The sequence below is a fragment of the Pristiophorus japonicus genome, chromosome 15 (genome assembly GCF_044704955.1).
Source record: "Pristiophorus japonicus isolate sPriJap1 chromosome 15, sPriJap1.hap1, whole genome shotgun sequence".
Classification (NCBI taxonomy): Eukaryota; Metazoa; Chordata; class Chondrichthyes; family Pristiophoridae; genus Pristiophorus; species Pristiophorus japonicus.
Window position 1 is genome coordinate 22,169,484 of NC_091991.1, and position 24,513 is coordinate 22,193,996.

A 24,513-nucleotide genomic window follows, 5' to 3' on the forward strand; every position below is an offset into this window, starting at 1 on the left:
ATTGAGCGAGTACAGCGAAGGTTCACCAGACTGATTCACGGGATGGCAGGACTGACATATCAAGAAAGACTGGATCGACTAGGCTTATATTCACTGGAATTTAGAAGAATGAGAGGGGATCTCATAGAAACATATAAAATTCTGACGGGATTAGACAGGTTAGATGCAGGAAGAATGTTCCCGATGTTGGGGAAGTCCAGAACCAGCCATCACAGTCTAAGGATAAGGGGTAAGCCATTTAGGACCGAGATGAGGAGAAACTTCTTCACTCAAAGAATTGTGAACCTGTAGAATTCTCTACCACAGAAAGTTATTGAGGCCAGTTCATTAGATATACTCAAAAGGGAATTAGATGTGGCCCTTATGACTAAAGGGATCCAGGGCTACGGAGAGAAAGCAGGAATGGGATACTGAAGTTGCATGATCAGCCATGATCATATTGAATGGTGGTGCAGGCTTGAAGGGCGAATGGCCTATTCCTGCACCTATTTTGTATGTTTCTATATACATTTTAGCCAAGGTGATTAGAGTTTCCCGTATAAGCAGGATTGCTATTATTTGCAGCGCATACAATATTGAACATTTCATATACTGCAGAGAGATCCAAGTCAAGCGAGAATAAATGTGATGTCTATATTTGTTTATGTGATACTTTGATCAAGGTATGCTGCTCATTGTCAAGTAGGTTAATCTCTAAAGGACGAAACATTTAAATGTGCTCGCTTAACAATGTATAATCTAGTTTGGTCCAAACTAAGAAATACCCCACTTTATGTCAACAATTTAAAAAGAACTGTTTTATGTTCATTTAAAATAGATATGGAAAGTCTCACCAAAGGCCTAGCAAGTAAAGGCCCCACCTAGTGTCGCATTACACCCTATGGTTCCTTTTTACAGGAGTTATCAGTCTGAGACTGGGAACGCGGTATCAGCTCCAGTCAAGCAGTAACTTCTTTATACTACCTGCCCAAAATTGCAATATTCCTGTCCTGGAGAGAGCTTTATGCCTGTGTGTTTACATGCATGGCGAGTCTACTCTCTGAGCAGTTGAAATTTGAGAGATACATTAGACAACTGTTTTAGATCTATTGACTTACCTTCTCATTTTCACATCTGCCCAGTTTTATTTTTCTCATGACTTGGCCATTCAATTTAAATATGTAATTGTCATGACTCAAGCAGCTGAAGTGGTCTCCCATTGATGGTAGGATGCCAGCTTTAAAAATTGTACTGGAGATAACTTTGGCCTAGAAATCCCCGTCGGCTGCTTCTCGCGGACGATCAACTGAAATAGGAAAAAAAGATGCGCACTTACCTGTTCCTGCTGCGCCCACGAGAGATCCCGGTCCTTAGATCTCCACTGACTGCACATCGGAGCGCGTGCACATCTGGACATCCATAGAGCTGGAGTTGCAGTTACGTGGCTCTGGGCAGCCAATCAAGGTAAAGTATTTTCTCATTCATAATAATGGGAACTCCATAAGTTTGAGTTTCCATTATTATGATTGAGAAACCCCCCCAAACACCCAAAACACTAATAAAAAATAGAAAAAAATTCACCACATATTTAACATTAATTTAAATTAAAGTTATTTATGTCATTAAAAAAAAATCTTTTTCTGATTTAAAAAAATTTTTTTACTTATGGTTTAAAATAACCTTACCAATAGGAAGGGTTTTTAAACAATAAAATATGTTTTTTAATGTAATTTTATTATGTTTTTGTGCGTTTTAAAACTCTTACGCCTGTAAAAATAGGTTATGTACCTGTTTTTATCAGGCGCAAGAGTTTTGAAGACATTTGCTAGGCAAGATATGGGTAAATACCGCAATCTTACCCATGCTTGACAGATCGGAAAAGCGGTTTTCAGCATGCGCATTGTGCGCTGAATAGCATTAGCGTGGGATAGCGTTAGCACTGCTAACCCTGATGGCAGAGATGGGGCAAAATTCAAATTCTGATCCTATGTTAAAAAGTGTACTGTTACTGTGAAAATCAGAGGCTCCAACATTCACCCTGGTTAATGCCACCAAAGAAAACAAACCAATTACATATTTGGTGCGAAGAAGTGGGAATTATTAAGAAAGTAAAATTGATTCTATTCAGTAGCTTTGCTTTATTGAAATAAAATTGTGTAGTACCAGCAGAATGCAACATCAAAATAAAACAAATACGAGGGCACATTACTTTAGATCAGTTTTATCCTGCCCTAAGCAAGTGTCCTAATCAGGTTTAAATCACCAAGCTTTGGATCACATCATGTTCATTAAAACGTTCTATTTTTTGTCACAGAAATGTGTTTTATATTGGCCCGAGAAACGGGGCATATACGGGGAAGTTGAAGTTCTTGTAAACAGCGTTACTGAATGTGAACATTATATCATCCGGGACCTTACTCTTAAGGTAAAGTACTTAAATGACAAGAATTGAGCTTCTGTTCATTTACGATTGAGGTATTTATATTTTAATTAACTACAAAAGGGCTAGAAATTGCGTAGTGCCCCGTTTGGGGCGATAACTTTTCAGGGAGCGCAAATGTATCGGCGGGCGGTAAAGGTTTGATTCTGCCGGGAACTTCCACTTTAGCGCTCCAAGAGGGAAGTGGAGTGCAAAATCAAGCGCTATCACTTCCCTTAGAGCGCTAAAGGGACTGAGGGGGCGGTGTCGGCAAAGCACTAAGCAATGTTCGGGGCAGTGCTGCCATCTTTACAGGCGCCATCCCTCCCTTAAAGGGATTGAATCCTCAGGCTGTGTCTGTTGGCTGACGACACCAGCGCTACCTGCATAGCAGCCCCGAACTCTCTAAGAGAGTGCAGGGCTGAGCAATCACGGAGGAAAAATAAAGCAAGAGGTACCAGAATGGGGACATAAATAAATGTTGCCCTACTTGACCAACACTGCCTTTAAGTATCGCTCCCCAAGTGACCAGCCGAGGTGACAACAGCTCCTGCAGCTGCCGTTGGTGACGCCCAGCGATGCTGCAGGGGGCTGAAGCGAATATTACATCCGGGGCAGTAACAAGACACTGCGCATCGGATGACATCACAATCCACAGGGCACAAGAGACCGGGGCGGTAAGTGTTAGCGCCAACGCAAAACCACCAGGGAAGTTCGTGGGCGTCGGTGATTTCGCCATGGCCGGTCGGTAACCCCTTAGCGTCTCGTTACCGCCCCCCCACCGCAGGTGCTAACGGGAGGCGCAAACCAGCCCAATTTCTTCACCAAAGTTAACATTTTTCAAAGTTCATGTAGTAATAAAAATGCTCTGAGAAAGCTTTTAATTTTACATTATTATGACTACGGTCAGCACCATATTGTATATTTAAGCTAGGATTTTTTTTTAAAGTTATTTATGTTAGGCATTTAGAGAACAAAATGATAAGAAAAAGCCATTAAGCTCAATAAGGCTCATGCCCTGCTCCCAGCCTGGCATCCAGCTGCATTTTGCATGCACAAAATGGAATTGTCTCTACTACCTTGCCTGACAGATTATCCTAAACCTTTATCACCATTTGAGTACAAACAATTCCAATAACTGTTCTAAATTTAGTTTTCACTAATTTCAAGTATGTCCCCATTGAAGTAATTTATACCTTTTAATACTTTGCACCCTGATGAGATCCCAACTTAATCTCTTAAATTTGTACAAATTGAAGTTCTATAACCTGTCTTCAAAGCTCATCCCTTTCAACTTGAGAACATGTCTTGTTGCTCTTCTCTGCACTTTCACCAATGCACTTATGAACCGGTCACAATTATGGTGATCAAAATTGAACCATGTACTCCATGTCACCTGACCAATACATTACAAAGCTATTGCATAACCTCTGTAGACTTGTCCTCTACTGTCTGGCTGCGTATCGCAACATTCCAGATGCTTTTTTAATTGCTTTGCCAAAATATCTCCATACTGAAAGCATGAGTTTAGTATTATTTCAAGGCCCCTTTTTAAGGCTCTCCATGCTAATTCCAGTCCATCAAATGTATTATATATGTTACACATTTTACTTGTGCAGTGTGCAGTACTTAACATTTCTGGTGTTAAATTTCATTTGCCATTTATGTGACGATGAATTCCTAAAGGAAGAATTGCAAGATTTGTCGTTCTAATTTGAAATACTTCAATGTAGAATGGTATTTCCTTTACTGTTACTGGGTAAAGAACCAGGATTGATAATGTAAGACATACCAAGATTGAAAAAGCAGGAGGTGAGATAGATCAAGAGGAAGTGGTTAGGTGCTGCCAAGCTTGAGTTTTAAAAGCCCGTAGATTGTAGGAAGACGGGAAGACTGAGGAAAGTGATGAGCGCCACATCTTTGAGTTTTTGAAAAAGAATGGCTCAGAGAAGAGATGAATTCAACGGAACGAGGAAGAGGAGTATCACCACAATTAATAATATAGGTGTCCCTGTCTTTTCTGACCAGCATGAAGGCAAGTCTCAAAACATAAAGCACTATTGGTACAAATCCTGGCCTGACCACAAGACCCCAGACAGTGCTCAGCCACTACTGCAACTCATGCTGAAGGTGGAGGAGACCAGACAGAAATCACCTGGCCGAGGCCCTGTTGTTGTACACTGCAGGTAAAGTACTTTATCATCATCCTCTTCATTTACTCTGTGAGGAACCCTCCATCCTAATTTCCAGAAAAGAGTGTTGAACACACTTTGCACTGTAGTCATAGTGGACAATGGACGAGTCTATTGTAGATTGAGTATCATTTATGTAAATAATTAAAACATAACTATCTCAATATTAAAGATCCAATGAGACACCGTACAGTTAAAAGGTATTAAAATTATTCAGCAGTTGAGTTTTTATTAAATTTTTCACCTGCTCCTCAGGTGAGTCAAGCTTGGAAATGCACACATTATGATTTTATGAATGAGCCATGGCTCTGGTATGATCTGAAGTGGAAGCAGTATTTTTAGCATTCCTCTTCCCCTGAGAGTCTGGTTCTTGAACTGTTATTAATGAATCATCACTTGGTTTTACTGTTTCGTGTCCCAGAGGATCACTTGCCTTCAATTTTTGCATACAGTGATGTGAACAGACAGAGCTAAGCAGGAGCTGAATGTTTGCCCATTTAATTAAACTGCCTCTGAAATAAGCTCCTCTCAAAATCACCAAATCTTCAGTAAATGCCCAAACCAGCAATATCTGTTTAAAGTCAGCCCAATCTTCAGTTAACAAAATTAGCCATTTAATTCATTCCATCCAAATATCCACTTATGAAAGGACATAGAAACATAGAAAATAGGTACAGGAGTAGGCCATTCAGTCCTTCGAGCCTGCATCACCATTCAATAAGATCATGGCTGATCATTCACCTCAGTACCCCTTTCCTACTTTCTCTCCATATCCCTTGATCCCTTTAGCCGTAAGGGCCATATCCAACTTCCTCTTGAATATATCTAATTAACTGGCATCAACAACTCTCTGCGGAAGAGAATTCCACAGGTTAACAACTCTCTGAGTGAAGAAGTTTCTCCTCATCTCAGTCCTAAATGGCTTACCCCTTACCCTTAGACTGTGACCCCTGGTTCTGGACTCCCCCAACATCGGGAACATTCTTCCTGCATCTAACCTGTCCGGTCCCGTCAGAATTTTATATGTTTCTATGAGATCCCCTCTCATTCTTCTAAACTCCAGTGAATACAGGCCCAGTCAATCCAGTCTCTCCTCATATGTCAGTCCTGCCATCCCGGGAATCAGTCTGGTGAACCTTTGCTGCACTCCATCAATAGCAAGAACGTCCTTCCTCAGATTAGACCACAATATTCCAGGTGAGGCCTCACTAAGGCCCTGTCCAGCTGGAGCAAGACCTCCCTTCTCCTATACTCAAATCCCCTCGCTATGAAGGCTAACATGCCATTTGCCTTCTTCACCGTTTGCTGCACCTGCATGCCAACCTTCAGTGACTGATGTACCATGACACCTAGGTCTCGTTGCACCTCCCCTTTTCCTAATCTGCCGCCAATCAGATAATATTCTGCCTTAATGTTTTTGCCACCAAAGTGGATAACCTCACATTTATCCACATTATACTGCCATCTGTCATGCATTTGCCCAATCACCTAACCTGTCCAAGTCACCCTGCAGCCTCCTAGAATCCTCCTCACAGCTCACACCGCCACCCAGCTTAGTGTCATCTGCAAACTTGGAGATATTATACTCAATTCCTTCATCTAAATCATTGATATATATTGTAAATAGCTGGGGTCCCAGCACTGAGCCCTGCGGCACCCCACTAGCCACTGCCTGCCATTCTGCCATTTATCCCGACTCTCTGTTTCCCGTCTGCCAACCAGTTCTCTATCCACGTCAATACATTACCCTCAATACCATGTGCTTTAATTTTTCACACCAATCTCTTGTGTGGGACCTTGTCAAAAGCCTTTTGAAAGTCCAAATACACCACATCCACTGGTTCTCCCTTGTCCACTCTACTAGTTACATCCTCAAAAAATTCTAGAAGATTTGTCAAGCATGATTTCCCTTTCATAAATCCATGCTGACTTTTTGAAAGGACGTACTTGCTTTCGAGGCAGTTCAGAGAAGGTTCACAAGGTTGATTCCGGAGATGAGGGGGTTGACTTATGAGGAAAGGTTGAGTAGATTGGGCCTCTACTCATTGGAGTTCAGAAGAATGAGAGGTGATCTTATAGAAACGTCTAAGATTATGAGGGGGCTTGACAAGGTGGATGCAGAGAGGATGTTTCCACTGATGGGGGAGACTAGAACTAGAGGGCATGATCTTAGAATAAGGGGCCGCCCATTTAAAACAGAAATGAGGAGAAATTTCTTCTCTGAGGGTTGTGAATCTGTGGAATTCACTGCCTCAGAGAACTGTGGAAGCTAGGACATTGAATAAATTTAAGATCGAAATAGACAGTTTCTTAAACGATAAGGGTTATGGAGAACGGGCAGGAAAGTGGAGCTGAGGCCTTGATCTTATTGAATGGCGGAGCAGGCTCGAGGGGCCGTATGGCCTACTCCTGTTCCTATTTCTTATGTTCTTATGACAACTTATTAATAATTACCTGCTTATCATTGCAAGTCCATTTCATTAGATCTAGAACTTTCATTTAGGGAATTGAATTGAATAGCTGTCCCACATAAAGTCATTTAGAACATTACACTTAAAACAAAAAATAAAATGAGTAGTGTTTTATTGGATACAGTTACTTTATTTTTCTTTCAGTGCTGGGATAGGGAGAACAGGCTGTTTTATTGCCATCACTATTGGATGCCATCAGCTGAAAAACGAAGGAGTGGTCAACATACTAAGTATTGTTTGCCAACTGCGAGTGGACAGGTAGGTGCTGATAATTCCTCACAGTATCATAACAAATTGATTGAGAAACGATCATGATTGCAAGATAGTAATGGTTGACAAAAACTATTCGAATATCCACAATGACCCCCATTGCAGCATCAAATAGTTTCTTAACTGGTTTGTGCCTCCACCATCATCATCATAGGCAGTCCCTCGGAATCGAGTGAGACTTGCTTCCACTCTAAACATGAGTCCTTAGGTGACTGAACAGTCCAATACAAGAACCACAGTCCCTGTCACAACTGGGACAGATAGTCGTTGAAGGAAAGGGTGGATGGTACAGGTTTGCCGCACGCTCTTTCCGCTGCCTGCACTTGGTTTCTGCATGCTCTCGGCGATGAGACTCGAGGTGCTCAGCGCCTTCCCGGATGCACTTCTTCCACTTAGGGCGGTCTTTGGCCAGGGACTCCCAGGTGTCAGTGGGGATGTTGCACTTTATCAGGGAGGCTTTGAGGGTATCCGTGTAACATTTCCGCTGCCCACCTTTGGCTCGTTTGCGGTGAGGGAGTTCCGAGTAGAGAGCTTGCTTTGGGAGTCTCGTGTCTGGCATGCAAACAATGTGGCCTGCCCAGTGGAGCTGATCAAGTGTGGTCAGTGCTTCACTGCTGGGGATGTTGGCCAGGTCGAGGACATTAACATTGGTGTGTCTGTCCTCCCAGGGGATTTGCAGGATCTTGCGGAGACATCGTTGGTGTTATTTCTCCAGCGACTTGAGTTGTCTACTGTACATGGTCCATGTCTCTGAGCCATACAGGAGGCCGGGTATTACTACAGCCCTGTAGACCAAGAGCTTGCTGGCAGATTTGAGGGCCTGGTCTTTGAACACTCTTTTCCTCAGGCGGCCGAAGGCTGCACTGGCACACTGGAGGCGGAGTTGAATCTCGTCAACAATGTCTGCCCTTGTTGATAAAAGACTCCCGAGGTATGGGAAATGGTCCACGTTGTCCAGGGCCGCGCCGTGGATCTTGATGACTGGGGGACAGTGCTGTGCGGTGGGGACAGGTTGATGGAGAACCTTTGTCTTACGGTTGTTTAGTGAAAAGCCCATGAATTCGTATACCTTAGTGAATATGTTGACTATGACTTGGAGTTCAGTCTCTGTATGTGCGCAAACGCAGGCGTCGTCCGCGTACTGTAGCTTGACGACAGAGGTTGGGGTGGTCTTGGACCTGGTCTGGAGACGGCGAAGGTTGAACAGGTTCCCATTGATTCTGTAGTTTAGTTCCACTCCAGCGGCGAGCTTGTTGAGTGTGTGGTGGAGCATGGCAGCGAGGAAGATTGAGAAGAGGGTTGGCACGATGACGCAGCCCTGCTTGACCCCGGTCCGGATGTGGATTGGATCTGTAATGGATCCGTTGGTAAGGATCACGGCCTGCATGTCGTCGTGGAGCAGGCAGAGGATGGTGATGAACTTTTGGGGGCATCCGAAACGGAGGAGGATGCTCCATAGACCCTCGCAGTTGACAGTGTCAAAGGCCTTTGTAAGTTCAAAGAAGGCCATGTACAAGGGCTGGTGCTGTTCCCTGCATTTTTCTTGTAGCTGTCACACTGTAAAAATCATGTCCGTTGTGCCCCGTAGTGGACGAAATCCGCACTGTAACTCCGGGAGGAGCTCCTCGGCCACAGGGAGAAGACGGTTCAGGAGGACTCTAGCGACAACTTTCCCAGTGGTTGATAGCAGGGAGATTCCTCTGTAGTGCCGCAGTCGAACTTGTCACGTTTTTTTAAAGATGGTCACGATCACTGCATTCTGAGATCTCCCAGCATGCTCTCCTCCCTTCAGATGAGAGCGATGAGGTCATGCATTCGCGCCAACAGCGCCTCTTCGCCATACTTCAGTGCCTCAGCAGGGATTCCATCTTCTCCCTTAGCCTTGTTGTTCTTAAGCTGTCTTATGGCATTTTCTACCTCATGCAGGTTACTGAGGTGGTGGCGGGTTGCATGCTGTGGGATGGAGTCGAGGACACTCGAGTCAAAGGCAGAATCTCGATTGAGGAGATCTTCAAAGTGCTCCTTCCAGCGGGCCCTGACTGCCTCGGTGTCCTTGATGAGTGTTTCCCCGTTCTTGGCCAATAGTGGGGTGGGGCCTTAGCTGTTTGGGCACATCATGGCTGTCGGCCAGCTGCTGTATTTCCTGTGCTTTCTCCATCCACCATCTGTTCTTTAGGTCCCGAGTTTTTTGTTGGACCTCGGCCTTAAGCCGTCTGTAATGCTGCCTTGCTGCTCCCGAGTTGGGTTGTTGTTTCAGGCTCAGAAATGCTCTGCACTTGCGATCTATTAGCTCTTGGATCTCCTGATCAGTCTCATCAAACCAGTCCTGGTGTTTCCTTGTTGAGTGACCGAGCGTCTCTTCACAGGCACTGGTTATGCAGGCCTGGAGGGCAGACCAAGCGCTGTGGGCATTCTGCGTCTCAGGAGGCCTCTAGGCACGCCAGGTTAGCTGTGAGGCGCTGACTGTATAGGGCTCTCTTAGCTGGGTCTTTGAGTGCCCCGGCATTGATTTTTTTTGCGGCACTGCTGCTGCCCACACTGCTTTGGGGCTATGTTGATGTCAATGATGGATCGGATTAGGCGGTGGTCCATCCAGCAGTCATCAGCTCCTGTCATGGCATGGGTGATGTGCACATCCTTGCGATCCCTGGCTCGGATGATGACATAGTCGAGCAGGTGCCAGTGTTTGGAGCGAGGGTGTTGCCATGATGCCTTGTACTTGTCCCTCTGGTGGAACAAAGTGTTGGTGATGACAAGATCATGTTCTAGACATTTTGTCAGGAGTAGGGTACCCCCTCTCTGCTGATCACGCCTCCCCAGAGGGCTGTGTCCTTGCTGACCCTGGCGTTGAAGTCACCGAGGAGGATCAGTTTGTCATCCGCAGGGATGCGGGACAGGGAATTTTCGAGGCTAGACTAAAAACCCACTTTGGTCTCATCTGTGGCATCGAGTGTTGGGGCGTATGCACTGATGACTGTGGCGCATTGATTCCAGGATAGGGTGAGTCGGAGAATCATGAGGCGTTCGTTAACCCCGCAGGAGGAGTCTTTGAGGCGGTCAACCAGCTCGTCTTTGATGGCAAAATCGACTCCACGGAGGCGGTGTTCTTCCTCTGGTTTCCCTTTCCAGAAGCAGGTGTAACCTCCACCTTGTTCCTTGAGCTGGCCTTCCCCTGCCCGTCGGGTCTCGCATAGTGCCTCCACCACTCTATCCAGGACTCCGTTCCATGTCTTGATCATTCTTTGTGTGAAGAACAATTTCCTGATGTCTGCCTTAAATTTGCCTTTTAGTAGCTTCCAACCTGTGCTTCCTTGTCCTACTTACGCAATTTAAAGTCATTTTTCGTAATAACTTTTTCCATATCGTTAACTATCTTGCACACCTCTAAGAAGGGCCTGCGTAAATGGGACATGCAATGACAGATTTTTCTGTGGACTTGCAGTCAATCTGCATTTCTTGCTTTCTTGCTGTAGTTTCGTAGGGCTCAAGTTCCCGCCCCCCCTCCCCCCTGCAAAATCGGCACACCTCACACAGGTCCGTCGACTTTCTGGAAGAAAAACTGCGGCGAAAAGCTAACTTACAATTCTGGCCGATCCTCGGGTCTTCTTCAGCCGCAGTGTGGCGCAACAGAATGAGAGGGGGGGTGGAGCCAGGTCCCGGCGCTGAAAACAGTGCCGGAACCTCTGCACATGCGCACTAGAGTGTGCGCGCATGTGCAGTAGCTCCTCGCAGCCCAAATCTCTGCAGGCTGTGTGGGAGGGGCCCAAAGCACTCACCAGCCCCAGCCCGCCCCCCCCCCCCACCGTTGAGCCTTCTCCCTCCCTCCGTTCAAATGGCATCACCTAGCCTCCCTCCCGCACCTAGCCCTGGCCGAACGGCTTGCCGGTGCGTTGTCCTGCACCTAGCCCTGGCCGAAGGGACTCCCGCGCCGGCTGGGGCGGGCCTGCTGTGGATCTTTTCCCTCTCCTTCCCCCCCCCCCGTTAAGATGCCGCGTTCACCGCCCACCACCCCCAGCCCCTGCCCCCCCCCCCCCGCCTCAGCCTGCAGCGTTGAGCCTTCTCCCCCCCCCCGCTCCATTCAGATGCCGCATTCTCCCTTCTCCCGCACCTATCCCAAGCCGAAGATACTCCGGCATGGCCAGCCGCTGCCGAGTTTAGTTGAAGTTGGGATTTACTTCAGTTCTTTATTTGTTAATTTCATTACTTATTTCAGTGCTTTATTTTTTATTGAATGCTTATTACTTTTTGTGCTTTGTTTGGTGCTTGGTGGTGCTTTAAATGTAGTTACTTGCGCTGATTCCTTAACTCTAGTTAAGGTTTTTCTGTGAGGACAGAAGTGGCAACATCGTTGGCATAAGTTGGTTTGGAGCAACTATTTGCTGGCCAAACTCGCTTAAATGGCCAAAACAGGCGTAAGTGGCTGGCAATGTCCCCTTTTGGAAAAAAAACAAAATTAAAAAAACCTTACCAACTCACTTACACTGGCGCAAATTAAATGGCCAGAATTGCAACTAAACATATACTCCAGAAAAATCAAGTTGCTTCAAAAAAAAACGGAGCAACTCCTGGGGAAATTTGGGCCCTTAGACTGCAGTTCTTTTCCTCCTGCTTCCTCACTGAGGTGACTTCAATCATGCCCTTTTGCCTATGCCTATTCATCTGTCAACAATGTAAGTAACTATATTGCACACAAACGAGGTGCCAATGCAGTCTCTCATGCTGTCAGTTCATCAACAATGGCTGTCATTCCGACAACTGATCGATTAGAGATGTGTCCAAGTTTACAGTGGAGATATTAGTCCTGCTGATCTCACCAGGATCCTCCAGCAGGGTCATTGTTGTTTCTTGTCAGTGTCGTGTTATCATCGCTGTCCTTTGCCAGTGAAATAGCGTGACACTCTCATGTCCGGTCTGTGACCTGCTGGAGACATTCATTTGGGCTTGGATATTGTTTAATGGTTGTTAGCAGTCCTCTGATACCATACCCTATCCAAGTGACCATTCTTCATGTACATGTTGCAACCAGGTTATTTCATCAGTGTGAGCTATCACAGTCTGGCCTGATGGTGACTGCACGCCCAGATGTGCTCACACACTCTCCTTCTCTAACTCGTTCACTCTCTCACACAGACACACACATGCATACACACAAACCAATCAACTTTGCAGAGGAGTCATTCGATCAGATGTGGGAGACCCAACTGATTATATTACCCTCCTCTCCTTAGCCCAGAGACTCAGAGCTAATGATACTGCCCTCAATGCTGCCCTAGCTAAAATCAGGCAACATGTTGAAATACATCATTCCTGCTCGAATCAAACACCAGTATGCCAAGTAACTTCCAGCCCTGTTTTTTTTTTTATTGGGGTGAATTTCCCTGTGTATTAGCAGCCAAGACGTGTAATCGGAGCATAAAGCAAATACCTGCGTAAAAGATCAAGGAAATTTAGATGCAAGCATGTTGCATACGTAATCACACTACACCCAAATTGCCTTGATCTTTTATGCCCATCTGTCGAACCCCACACCCAAACGCATCTCGGCTCATTATAATGACTCCGCCACCTACACCCGTCCCCCTCCCCCGGCTAAAGTGCTGTATGCACAAATTACCTGCAGTTATGTTGGTTCAAAACAGGTGTAGAATTAAGGGCAGAATTTTAGGCACAGTAGGAAGCAAAATCATTTTTCTGATGTTTATTGTGATTTTTTTGAGCAGTTTAAAAAAATGTATTTATCATCACTGTATTTTCTGTTTCTTTGAATGCATTTTTGTGGCATCAGTATAAGTCACATTAAAATTGTACTTGCTATGCCTAATCTGTATGAATGATGGCTTGAAATTTTAATGTTCATACTTCAAAAAGGAATATATAGTGTGAGTTCGGTGCATTCTTCAGGCCAATTGTTTACGCAGATTTGCGCTTGTACAGTCCATTTTTACAGTCTGCCGTATACTAATTAGATTAGCAGGAAATTTGGGTGTAACAAAATGGGCGTACGAATGGGCGTAATGTTGGGTGTAACTTCCCAATTACACCCCACAGAAAATTCCACCCCCAAATATGATCCACACTCTGCAAACGAATTGAATGTGCAGATAGCAAATGTAAATTGGCAGAAGCATTAAAACAAAGCTCCAACTTGATCAGCCACTTTGTGCATTTATCTCAAAGACTCATTTCTCACCTGCATACCATAATGCAATGTGTTACAAGGTAACCAATCACCTTCATTTCCAAATGTTTCAAACCCACCAGTTTGACATTATAAACAGTGTCATTTACATCCAATACATCTAAATGCAGCTATGTCTGTACCACGTTTGGGTTTTTTTTCTTTCCCTAAAAGATATCTCTGCTTTCGGGGAAGTTTTAAGGCGGTCTTGGTCCCTGAAATATCCTTTATTTCCCCTTCCTTCTCCTCTTACTTCCCTTCCTCCTCATCCTCCTTCCCGCAAAGTTGGCAACTTTGGTGCTGGGACTCTGAACAAAAACAAATTGCATTTATATAGCAGCCTTTAACCCAGTAAAATGTCCCAAGACCCAAACCTGCAGGCGATGGCTATTTGAGCAATAAAAAGCACCTCTAAAGATTGCAGAAATTTAAGGAGTGCGGCATGCCTGACACTTTCAACACGAAGCTGACAAAATATCTAAGAAATGTTTTCTTTGCTTTGTTATTGGACAGCTGTGTAGCCAGGATAAACGTTCTGCCAATCTACGTCAGGAGCATTGTTACATAGAATGATTAGTCCCCGGAGAAGTGGATGTGGTCACCTCGTGCTCTAAGTAAGCACAGTATTAAGCTTCATAGAATATTTGGACTGGTGGCTGGAAAATACCTAGAGATTGTAGTTATGGTATGTGCCGTGGAAATAATTGAAGTGGTCTCAGCCAGACATTAGATCATGGAAAAGATACTGCGTACCTTGGAATATAAAAGTGTTGTTTTTAATAATGGTACTAGAATGTCCAGACAATGTGTCAAAGGTGATGAGGTTCTTGTCTTTATCTATAATGGTGGTAAAGTCATAAGTATGAAGGCCTTTAAACAGTTGAACCTAAATTTAATTCTCTGCCATTGCATTAGAAACCAGATGAAAGTTTCATTTTAGCAACTGTTTGGAATTGGGCCTGATCACTGTTAAGAAAGTTGTAATTTCCAAAACTCTCTTTCTTATTTTCCCAAATAATTCTGTGTGCCTAGGCTCTAAGGTCTGGAAATCCATTGCCAAACCGCTCCACCTCTCTACCTCTCTTTCCTCATTTAAGATGCTCCTTAAAACCTACCTCTTCTGTCCTAATATCTCCTTATATGGTTCGCTGTCAAATTTTGTTTGTTAATGCTCCTGTGAAGCACCTTGGGACGTTTTACTACGTTAAAGGCGCAAGTTGTTTGCAATATGGCCCTTTATTAGCGGAAGTTTATGCTCTGAGTAATTTTGTAAATTGGAAGCCAGAGTCGACAGTTGTTTCGGAGGCAGAACGCATTGCGGTCCACTCCTGACTGCCATCCCATGATCCCAGCTTGAATGTGGATGGGCTGTCAGGTAAGCGCAGGATCAGGCTTGGCTGTGCTGCTCCCAAAAATTGGGTGCCTGACAAGGCTCCTTATTACAACTTCACAGATGAATAATGGCCAATTGGGCAAGTAACTGGCGCCTGTGGGACCATACCCCAGATTGAGTAAGCACCTTCCGGAGAGGAGGGGAGGAAACTGCCAGCAACACTAAAAAAGGTCATTAAAATATGGAATTATGTGAAATGAGGATTGCACTCCCCTTTTCTGACAATAAACAGCAGCTGTACATGGTTAGCACAGCAAACATTTTGACAGTTGATTGAAAGGTTAAATACGAAATCCTCCATATGTTAGATTAAAAAAGAACTAGTATTAACCCTGTCCCTCTTTATGCTTCTCTTATGTGTTTCCAGGAGATACAATGACACAATACACTTTCGGCAAGGCCAGGAAACCAGCAGTAGCCAATCGGCTGCTTGTTATACAACCCCCTCTCCCCCTCTGTCCCCCCCTCCCCAATCTTTCCAGTTTTTGGCCCCCACTGAAAGTGAAAATTGACTCCGTTGTATGTTGCTGTCAAGTTACATGAACAAAACTTCCCAATATGCCTGATCGTAATACCCTGCTTCAGTGGAATCTTAACATTCTACATATATAGCAATAATTAGGAAATGAAACAATCCAAGCCATGTGTGAAGGAAAGAAATACCTATGTATTTTATATAGCGCCTTATCACATTGTGAAACACCTCAAAAGTACTTCATAAAATGAATTACTCTTTGAAACACTGTCATTGTTCCTGTGTAAGTAAATACAAGACCCATTCTGTACCAGATGACAAAATGAAAGGCTGGTTAACATGGGTTTCTTGGTGGTGCTAATTGAAAGGACTGTCGGCCAGGGCATTGGGAGTACTCCTGTTCTCCTTTAAATAGTGTCATGGGAACACCCACCTTTAACATGCAGGCAGAATCTCGATTTAACGTCTCACCCAAAGTGTTATATATGTGGACTTGTATTTACTCTGTACAGCCACCAGAGGGCTCATTCCCCAGAGTCCCAAGGGATCTCATAATCCCTTGGGAGCACAGGTATTTAAGGAGGCTTCACAGGTTGGAGAGGCACTCTGAAGACCTGCAATAAAAGACTAAGGTCACACTTTACTTTGAGCTTACAGTGTTCAGTCTGACTCTTTCTCCATACACAACAACTGGCGACGAGATACAGATAGCGAACCCAAAGATGCAGAGAACAGTGGGCATCCTGGAGAAATTTTCGGAGGGAGATGATTGGGAAACTTTTGTGGAGCGGCTCGACTAATACTTCGTGGCCAACGAACTAGATGGGGAAGAGCGCGCTGCCAAATGTAGAGCGATCCTCCTCACTGTCTGTGGGGCACCAACGTATGGCCTCATGAAGAATCTGCTCACTCCAGTGAAACCCACGGAGAAATCATACGGCAATTAGTGCACATTAGTCCAAGAGCATTTGAACCCGAAGGAAAGCGTTCTGATGGCGAGGTACCGGTTCTACACCTGCAAAAGGTCTGAAGGCCAGGAAGTGGTGAGTTATGTCGTCGAGCTGAGACGCCTTGCAGGACATTGCAAATTTGAAGGATATTTGGAGCACATGGTCAGAGACTTTTTCGTACTTGGCATTGGCCATGAAACCATACTTCGCAAGCTTTTGACTGCAGAGACCCCAACCTTGAGTAAGGCCATAGCGATAGCCCAGGCATTCATTGCCACCAGTGACAATACTAAGCAAATCTCTCAGCACACAAGTGCTGCTACAAATACTGTGAACAAAGTGATGTTGTTTTCGAATCGTAATGTACAGGGCAGGTCACACATACCTGCAGCTACATGTCCGCAGATGTCTCAAGAGTCCACCATCAAGGGTGATGAATGCAAGGCCATTAACACCTTGTTGGCGCTGCGGGGGCGATCATCGTTCCCATTCATGCCAATTCAAAGGATACGTTTGGAAGGGCTGTGGAACAATGGGACACCTCCAACGAGTGTGCAGGTGAGCTGCTAAGCCTGTTAAACCTGCAAACCACCACGTTACAGAGAAGGACAGATCCAGGGAGGATCACTACGAACCAGAGCCTCAGATAGAGGAGGCAGAGGTACATGGGGTGCACACATTCACCACGAATTGTCCCCAGATAATGCTGAATGTTGAACTGAATGGACTCCCGGTGTCAATGGAGCTGGACACGGGCACAAGCCAGTCCATCATGGGCAAAAAGACTTTCGAAAGGTTGTGGTGCAACAAGGCCTCAAGGCCAGTCTTAACTCCAGTTCGCACGAAACTAAGAACTTACACAAAAGAACTGATTCTTGTAATCAGCAGTGCTACCGTAAAGGTCTTCTATGATGGAGCGGTGCACAAGCTACCGCGCTGGGTGGTACCGGGCAATGGTCCCACTCTGCTCGGCAGGAGCTGGCTGGGAAAGATACGCTGGAACTGGGACGACGTCCGAGCGCTATCGCCCGCTGACGACACTTCATGTGCCCAGGTCTTCAAATTTCCTTCGCTGTTCAAACCAGGCATCGGGAAATTCCAAGGAGCAAAAGTGCAGATCCACCTAATTCCAGGGGTAGCAACCCATCCATCACAAGGCGAGAGCAGTACCGTACATGATGAGAGAAAGGGTAGAGATCGAGCTAGACCGGCTGCAACGAGAGGGCATCATTTCACCGATCGAGTTCAGTGAGTGGGCCAGTCCTATTGTCCCAGTCCTCAAGGGATACAGCACCGTCAGAATCTGTGTCGATTAAAAAGTAACTATCAATCGTTTCTCTCTGCAGGACCAATACCCACTACCAAAAGCCGACGACCTCTTTGCAACACCGACGGGAGGAAAGACATTCACGAAGCTGGATCTGACTTCAGCCAACATGACGCAGGAACTGGAGGAACCATCAAAGGCCCTCACCTTCATCAACACGCACAACGGTCTTTTTGTTTATAACAGATGCCCGTTTGGAATCCGATCAGCGGCGGCGATATTCCAGAGAAACATGGAAAGTTTACTGAAGTCGGTCCCACACACTGTGGTCTTCCAGGACAACATCTTGGTCACAGGTTGGAACACAGTCGAGCACCTGCAGAACCTGGAGGAGGTTCTTAGTCGACTCAACCGCATGGGGCTCAGGTTAAAATGCTCGAAGTGCGTTTTCCTGCCATCTGAAGTGGAGTTCCTGTGAAGAAGGATTGCGGCGGACGGCATCCGGCCCACCAACGCGAAGATGGAGGCAATCGAGAATGCACTGAGGCCACAGAACGTGACGGAGCTGTGGTCGTTTCTGGGACTCTTGAACTACTTTGGTAACTTCTTACCGGGTCTCAGCACCCTGCTAGAACAACTACATGTCTTACTACGAAAAGGGGGCGAATGGGTTTGGGGCAAAAGCCAAGAGAATGCCTTTGTAAAAGCGAGAAAATTGTTATGCTCAAACAAATTGCTTGTGTTGTATGATTCATGTAAGCGTTTGGTACTAGCATGTGATGCGTCGTCATATGGCGTCGGGTGAGTTTTGCAACAAGCTAATAATTTCGGGAAACTGCCCAGTTTAAACCAGCGTTCAATGGCCAGGTAGAGAGAGCAGTGCAAACCATCAAGCAAGGCTTGAAGAGGGTAACTGAAGGCTCACTGCAGACTCGCCTATCCCGAGTCCTGCTTAGCTACCGCATGAGACCGCACTCACTCACTGGGATCCCATCTGCTGAACTGCTCATGAAAAGAGCACTTAAGACAAGGCTCTCGTTAGTTCACCCTGATCTACATGAACAGGTAGAGAGCAGACGGCTTCAACAAATTGCATACCATGATAGCGCAAATGTGTCACGCGAGATTGAAGTCAATGATCCTGTATTTGTATTAAATTATGGACAAGGTCCCAAGTGGCTTCCCAGCACTGTCATGGCCAAAGAGGGGAGCAGGGTGTTTCGGGTCAAACTTTCAAATGGACTCATTCATCGGAAACACTTGGACCAAATCAAACTCAGATTCACGGACTACCCTGAGCAACCCACCTTGGACCCTACCTTTTTTGATCCCCCAACATACACATAGTCCCTTGGGAGCACAGGTATTTAAGAAGGCTTCACAGGTTGGAGAGGCTCTCTGGAGACCTGCAATAAAAGACTAAGGTCACACTTTACTTTGAGCTCACAGTGTAGAGTCTGACTCTTTCTCCATACACAGCACAAAGCATGGTGGCTTCGAAGGAATTGTGCCATGGTTATTTTCAGCCATTTTAATGTAGAAGAGGGAGGAATGGTGACCACGGCCCGATTTGAACGATTTGGCATTTAAGAACTCAAGAACATAAGAATTAGGAGCAGGAGTAGGCCATACTGCCCCTCAAGCCTGCTCCGCCATTCAATAAGTTCATGGTTGATCTTTGACCACAACGCCACTTTCCAGCCCTATCCCCATATCACTTACTTCCTCGGCAGTCCAAAAATCTGTGGGCTAGAATTTGCACTCTTTTACCACCCGGTTTCTCGGCGGTATTGGCTGTTTTGGGCGAGAGCCGGGTCGACGAGAAATTCCCCAGCTGAGGCACGCCGGCGGTTTCGAAGTATCGCTGGGGGGCGGACGGCCGGCGAGCACCATCCACAGATCGCCCCGGCGCGATCATTGGCTGAGCGGGGACCTGTAGGTAAGTATTAAAAAAAAATTTAAACCGCCCATGAGGATCAGCGGAGCTGGGCAGTCGGTAAGTTGGGCTGCAAGAAAAAGGTAAATGATTGGTTTTTACTATTTATTTTCAAAATCTGTTGGGGTGATTTAATTTAAAAGTGTCTTGGGAATGTTTTTTGGATTTTTTTTTAGTTAGGTTTTTGAAAAATTATTTTTATTCTTTTTTTGGTGTTCGGCCCAACCTGGGGTAAATTCTTATAGATTTTTTTTAATTTTTCGCCCATTTTCTTTAGGCACTACTCAATCTAGCCGAAATTGCACTTTTCCGCTCAGATTGGGGGTGCAAGGCCTATATTTTTCATTGGGCGGATTTAAAAAAAAATTTGGGGGGCAGTTTTCGCCGGCGATAATCTTCCCAGCCTTAACGGTTTTTTGAGCGGCAATCGGGCGCTGTCGGGCTTTGGAGAAATTCTAGCCATATGTACCTTGAATATAGTCAACGACTGAGCATACACAGCACTTTGGGGCAGAGAATTCCAAAGTTTCACAATCCTCTGAGTGAAGAAATTCCTCCTCATCGCCGTCTTAAAAGACCGGCCCCTTATCCTGAGACTGTGCTGCCAGTTCTAGACTCTCCAGCCAGGGAAACAATCCCTCAGCATCTACCCTGTCAATCCCCCTCAGAATCTTATAGGCTTCAATGAGATCACCTCTCATTCTTCTAAATTCGAGAGAGTACAAGTCCATTCTACACAATCTCTTGTCATAGGAATCCTCTCATCCCAGGAATCCATCTAGTGAACCTTCGTTGCAATGCCTCTGAGGCAAGTATATCCTGCCTTAAATAAGGAGACCAAAACTGTGCACAGCACTTTAGTTATGGTTGTAGTGTATGAAATGATATAATGAACTGTACTGTGAACCAGTGACTAGGTGTAACCTGGTCAGTCTTTAATGGCTTCAAGAAGTGAAGATACAAAGAGAAAGTTCAGGTTATATACCGGGCCCAGCCCGAGTGTACCTATGACCCTAAGACCTCTGACGGTAGTGCCCCCTGGTGGTGGGCAGACCTTATGTACATCCATTACATCATTGTTCCCCCCCCCCAGTTCTTGGCACAAGTCCACATTACAAGTTCAGACGGTCCGGTACCCTTTGCTCCCTGGTTGACCATCTCAGTACAATCCCAGTGCTTTCTGAGTTTCTCGCGACTTGGGGCTGGGCGTTCACCACAGTGGGTTCTCCTGATGGCTGGATGTGAGTTGGTTGGTCGCCTAAGCTCACGGTGTCTTCTTCCAACTCTTCCGGTTTGTTAGTATATCTTAACTTGATTTGATCAATGTGTTTCCTGCACATCTGCCCATTCTTGAGCTTAACCATATACACCCGGTTACCCTCCTTATCCGTAACATTGCCCGGGAGCCACTTGGGTCCTTGCCCATAGTTAAGTACATACACTGGGTCATTTACAGATATGTTGCGTGACACTGCGGCACGGTCGTGATACCACTGCTGGCGTTGACGCCAGGTTTCGACATGACTGTTAAGGTCAGGATGGACTAGAGAGAGCCTGGTTTTGAGGCCTCTCTTCATCAATAGTTCCACAGGCAGGACACCGGTGAGCGTGTGTGGCCTTGTCCTGTAACTGAGCAGTATGCGTGACAGGCATGTCTGCAAGGAACCGTGAGTTACGCGTTTCAGGCTCAGCTTGATGGTTTAAACTGCCCGCTCTTCTTGACCATTGGACGTGGGTTTGAACAGGGCTGACCTCACGTGTTTTATGCCGTTGCGTTTCATGAACTCTTGAAACTCCAGGCTTGTGAAACACGGTCCGTTGTCGCTGACAACGATGTCTGGCAGACCATGTGTGGCAAACATAGCTCTCAGGTTCTCAATGGTGGCAGTGGAAGTGCTGGATGACATGATCACACATTCCATCCATTTGGAGTATGCATCCACCACCACAAAAAACATTTTACCGAGGAAAGGGCCCGCAAAGTCGATGTGGATTCTAGAGCACGGTTTGGATGGCCATGACCACTGACTGAGCGGAGCTTCCTTTGGGGCATTGCTTAGCTGCATGCAAGGGCTGCACTGATGCACGCATGACTGTAAGTCCGAGTCGATGCCAGGCCACCAAACATGGGACCTGGCAATGGCCTTCATCATGACAATAATGGGATGCGTACTATGTAACTCCCGTACAAATCTCGCCCTGCCTTTCTTGGGCATTACAACACAATTACCCCACAGTAAACAGTCGGACTGGAGGAAAAGCTCATCTTTGCGATGGCTGTACGGTTTGGTTTCATCACCCATTTCCTTGGGGATGGTCGACCAGTCCCCGTTAAGAACACAACGTTTTACAACCGATAGGGTCGGATCCTGGCTGGTCCAGGTCTTAACTTGTTGAGCAGTGAAAGGCGACCCTTCACTCTCAAAAGCATCCATGACCTTAGCTCTGTGGGCATTGGCCTTTCCACTTCCGGTGTGGGCAACGGTAACCGGCTCAATGCATCAGCGCAGTTGTCGGTGCCTGGTCTATGGCGAATGACATAATCACAGGCAGATAATGTCAGCGCCCATCTCTGGATGCGGGACGACGCGTTGGTATTGATACCTTTATGCTCCAAGAACAACGATATAAGCGGCTTGTGATTGGTTTCCAGCTCGAAGCGAAGCCCAAACAGGTACTGGTGCATTTTTTTTACCCCATAAACACATGCTAGCCTCTTTCTCTACCATGCCGTAAGCTCTTTCCGCCTTGGACAGGCTTCGAGACGCTTATGCAACTGGTTGTAGTTTGCCTGACTCATTGGCTTGCTGGATTACGCAGCAAACTCCATAGGACAACGTATCACAGCTCAAAACTAGAAGCTTGCATGGGTCATACAGTACCAGTAGCTTGTGGGAAAACAACAGATTTCTAGCCTTCTCAAAGGCTCTGTCTTGAAGTTCACCCCACACCCAGTCGTCTCCTTTCCTGAACAGCTTGTAGAAAGGCTCTAATACACTGCTCAATTTGGGTAAGAAGTTACCGAAGTAGTTGAGAAGATCCAGGAACGAACGCAGCTCCGTCACATTCTGGGGCCTGGACGCATGTTTGATGGCCTCTGTTTTCACGTCTGTAGGCGTGATTCCGTCTGCAGCAATCTTTCGTCCAAGGAATTCAACCTCTGGTGCCATGAAAATGCACTTCGAACGTTTCAGCCTGAGTCCCACTTTGTCCAGACGACACAGAACCTCTTCCAGATTGTGCAAGTGCTCGGCGGTGTCATGACCTGTGACTAGGATGTCATCTTGGAATACCATGGTCCTGGGGACAGATTTCAATAGGCTCTCCATCTTTCTCTGAAATATGGCTGCCGCCAAATGAATGCCAAAAGGGCACCGGATGTAAATAAACAGTCCTTTGTGCGTGTTGATGCACGTATGTTTCTTTGATGATTCAACCAGTTCCTGTGTCATGTAGGCTGACATTTGATCCAATTTGGTGAACGGTTTTCCCCCGGCTAGCGTTGCAAACAGGTCATCAGCTTTCGGTAGCGGGTACTGATCTTGTTTCAAAACTCGGCGTGACCTTGTAGTCTCCACAAATCCTGACCGTGCCGTCGCTCTTTAACACCGGAACAATGGGGCTGGCCCATTCATTAAATTTGACCGGTGAGATGACCCCCTCGCGTTGTAGCCTATCCAATTCGAGCTCGACCTTTTCTCTCATCCTGTGCGAGACCTCCCTGACTTTGTGATGGATGGGCCTTACGTCTGGGCCGAGGTGAATTTGCACCTTGGCTCCCTTGAAGCTGCCAATTGCCGGTTCAAACGGTGAGGGAAATTTGCTCAGCATTTGAGCACACAAATCATCATCTGCTGATGACAATGCTTTGATACCGTATCATTTCCATTTTATTTTCTCGAGCCAACTCCTGCCGAATAACGATGGGCCATTGCCCGGGATAATCCATAACGGTAGATCATGAACCGCTCCCTCGTGCGACACTCTTACTGCTGCACTACCGATCACTGGAATGAGCTCTTTGGTGTAGGTACGCAACTTCACAGTTATCGGACTCAGCTTGGGTCGCTCTGCCTTGGTTTCCCACAGCTTTTCGAAAGTCCTCTGGCTCATTATCGATTGACTTGCACCCCTGTCTCATTCCATGGATACTGACACACCATTTAATTTACCTCCATCATTATCGGTTGGCTCTTTGTTAGGAATGCATGTACGCTATACACTTCCTCCTCGGAGCTCACAAATGCCTCGGGCTGCATCGCCAGATCCACGCTGGATTGATCATCATCCACGTGGTGTGTCGCAGCTCGCTTGCTCTGCTGCGGACACATCTACTGAAGATGCCCCGTCTTCACACACCCTCTGTGTACATACTGCCTGAAGCGGCACTGATGGGGTCCGTGATTGCCCCCGCAACGCCAACATGTTGAGCTCAGATTTGCGCCCGATGGCGGGCTTTGAGCGGCTCCCGTTCTCGCGTACGCAGCCAAGTAGGCTCTCGATGGTGAACTTTGAGCGGCTCCCGGTCTTGCAGACGCAGTCGAGTGGGTCCTGCCATGTGCAGCTCTGCCAGCCGTCGATACAATTTTGTACACAGTACTTGCCGTGGAGTTCCTGTTTTATCGTGATATCTTCTTCGTACTTTTCTGCGAGGACATGCAAGCCTGGGCGATGGTGATGACCTTGCTGAGGTCCGGTGTCTCCGCATCCAGCAGCTTACTTAAGATCGCCTCGTGGTTGACCCCGATCACGAAAAAGTCACGCAGCGTATCTTCCAAAGCAGGCCCAAATTTGCAAGGCCCTGCAAGACGTCTCAGGTCGGCAACAAGTGCCGCTACGTCCTGGCCTTCTGGACGAACATGCGTATAGAAGCGATATCTGGATATAAGGATTCGTTCCATGGGTTTAAGGTGTTCCTGAACTAGAGCACACAGTTCTTTGTAATCCTTTTCTGTAGAAAGAGTGGGTGAGAGCAGATTCTTG

The 24,513-nt window shown here is 46.2% G+C and overlaps 1 protein-coding gene across 1 annotated transcript in view; it reads left to right on the forward strand.

Moving 5' to 3' along the window:
• Positions 1 to 24,513, forward strand: part of LOC139281424 (receptor-type tyrosine-protein phosphatase R-like) — a 265,446-nt gene that overhangs the window by 223,896 nt on the left and 17,037 nt on the right. Inside the window, exons 11-13 of the mRNA XM_070901587.1 lie at positions 2,294 to 2,404; positions 4,427 to 4,584; positions 7,206 to 7,319. Of these exons, the coding sequence (XP_070757688.1) occupies positions 2,294 to 2,404; positions 4,427 to 4,584; positions 7,206 to 7,319 (383 nt within the window). The remainder of the gene's footprint in view (positions 1 to 2,293; positions 2,405 to 4,426; positions 4,585 to 7,205; positions 7,320 to 24,513) is intronic.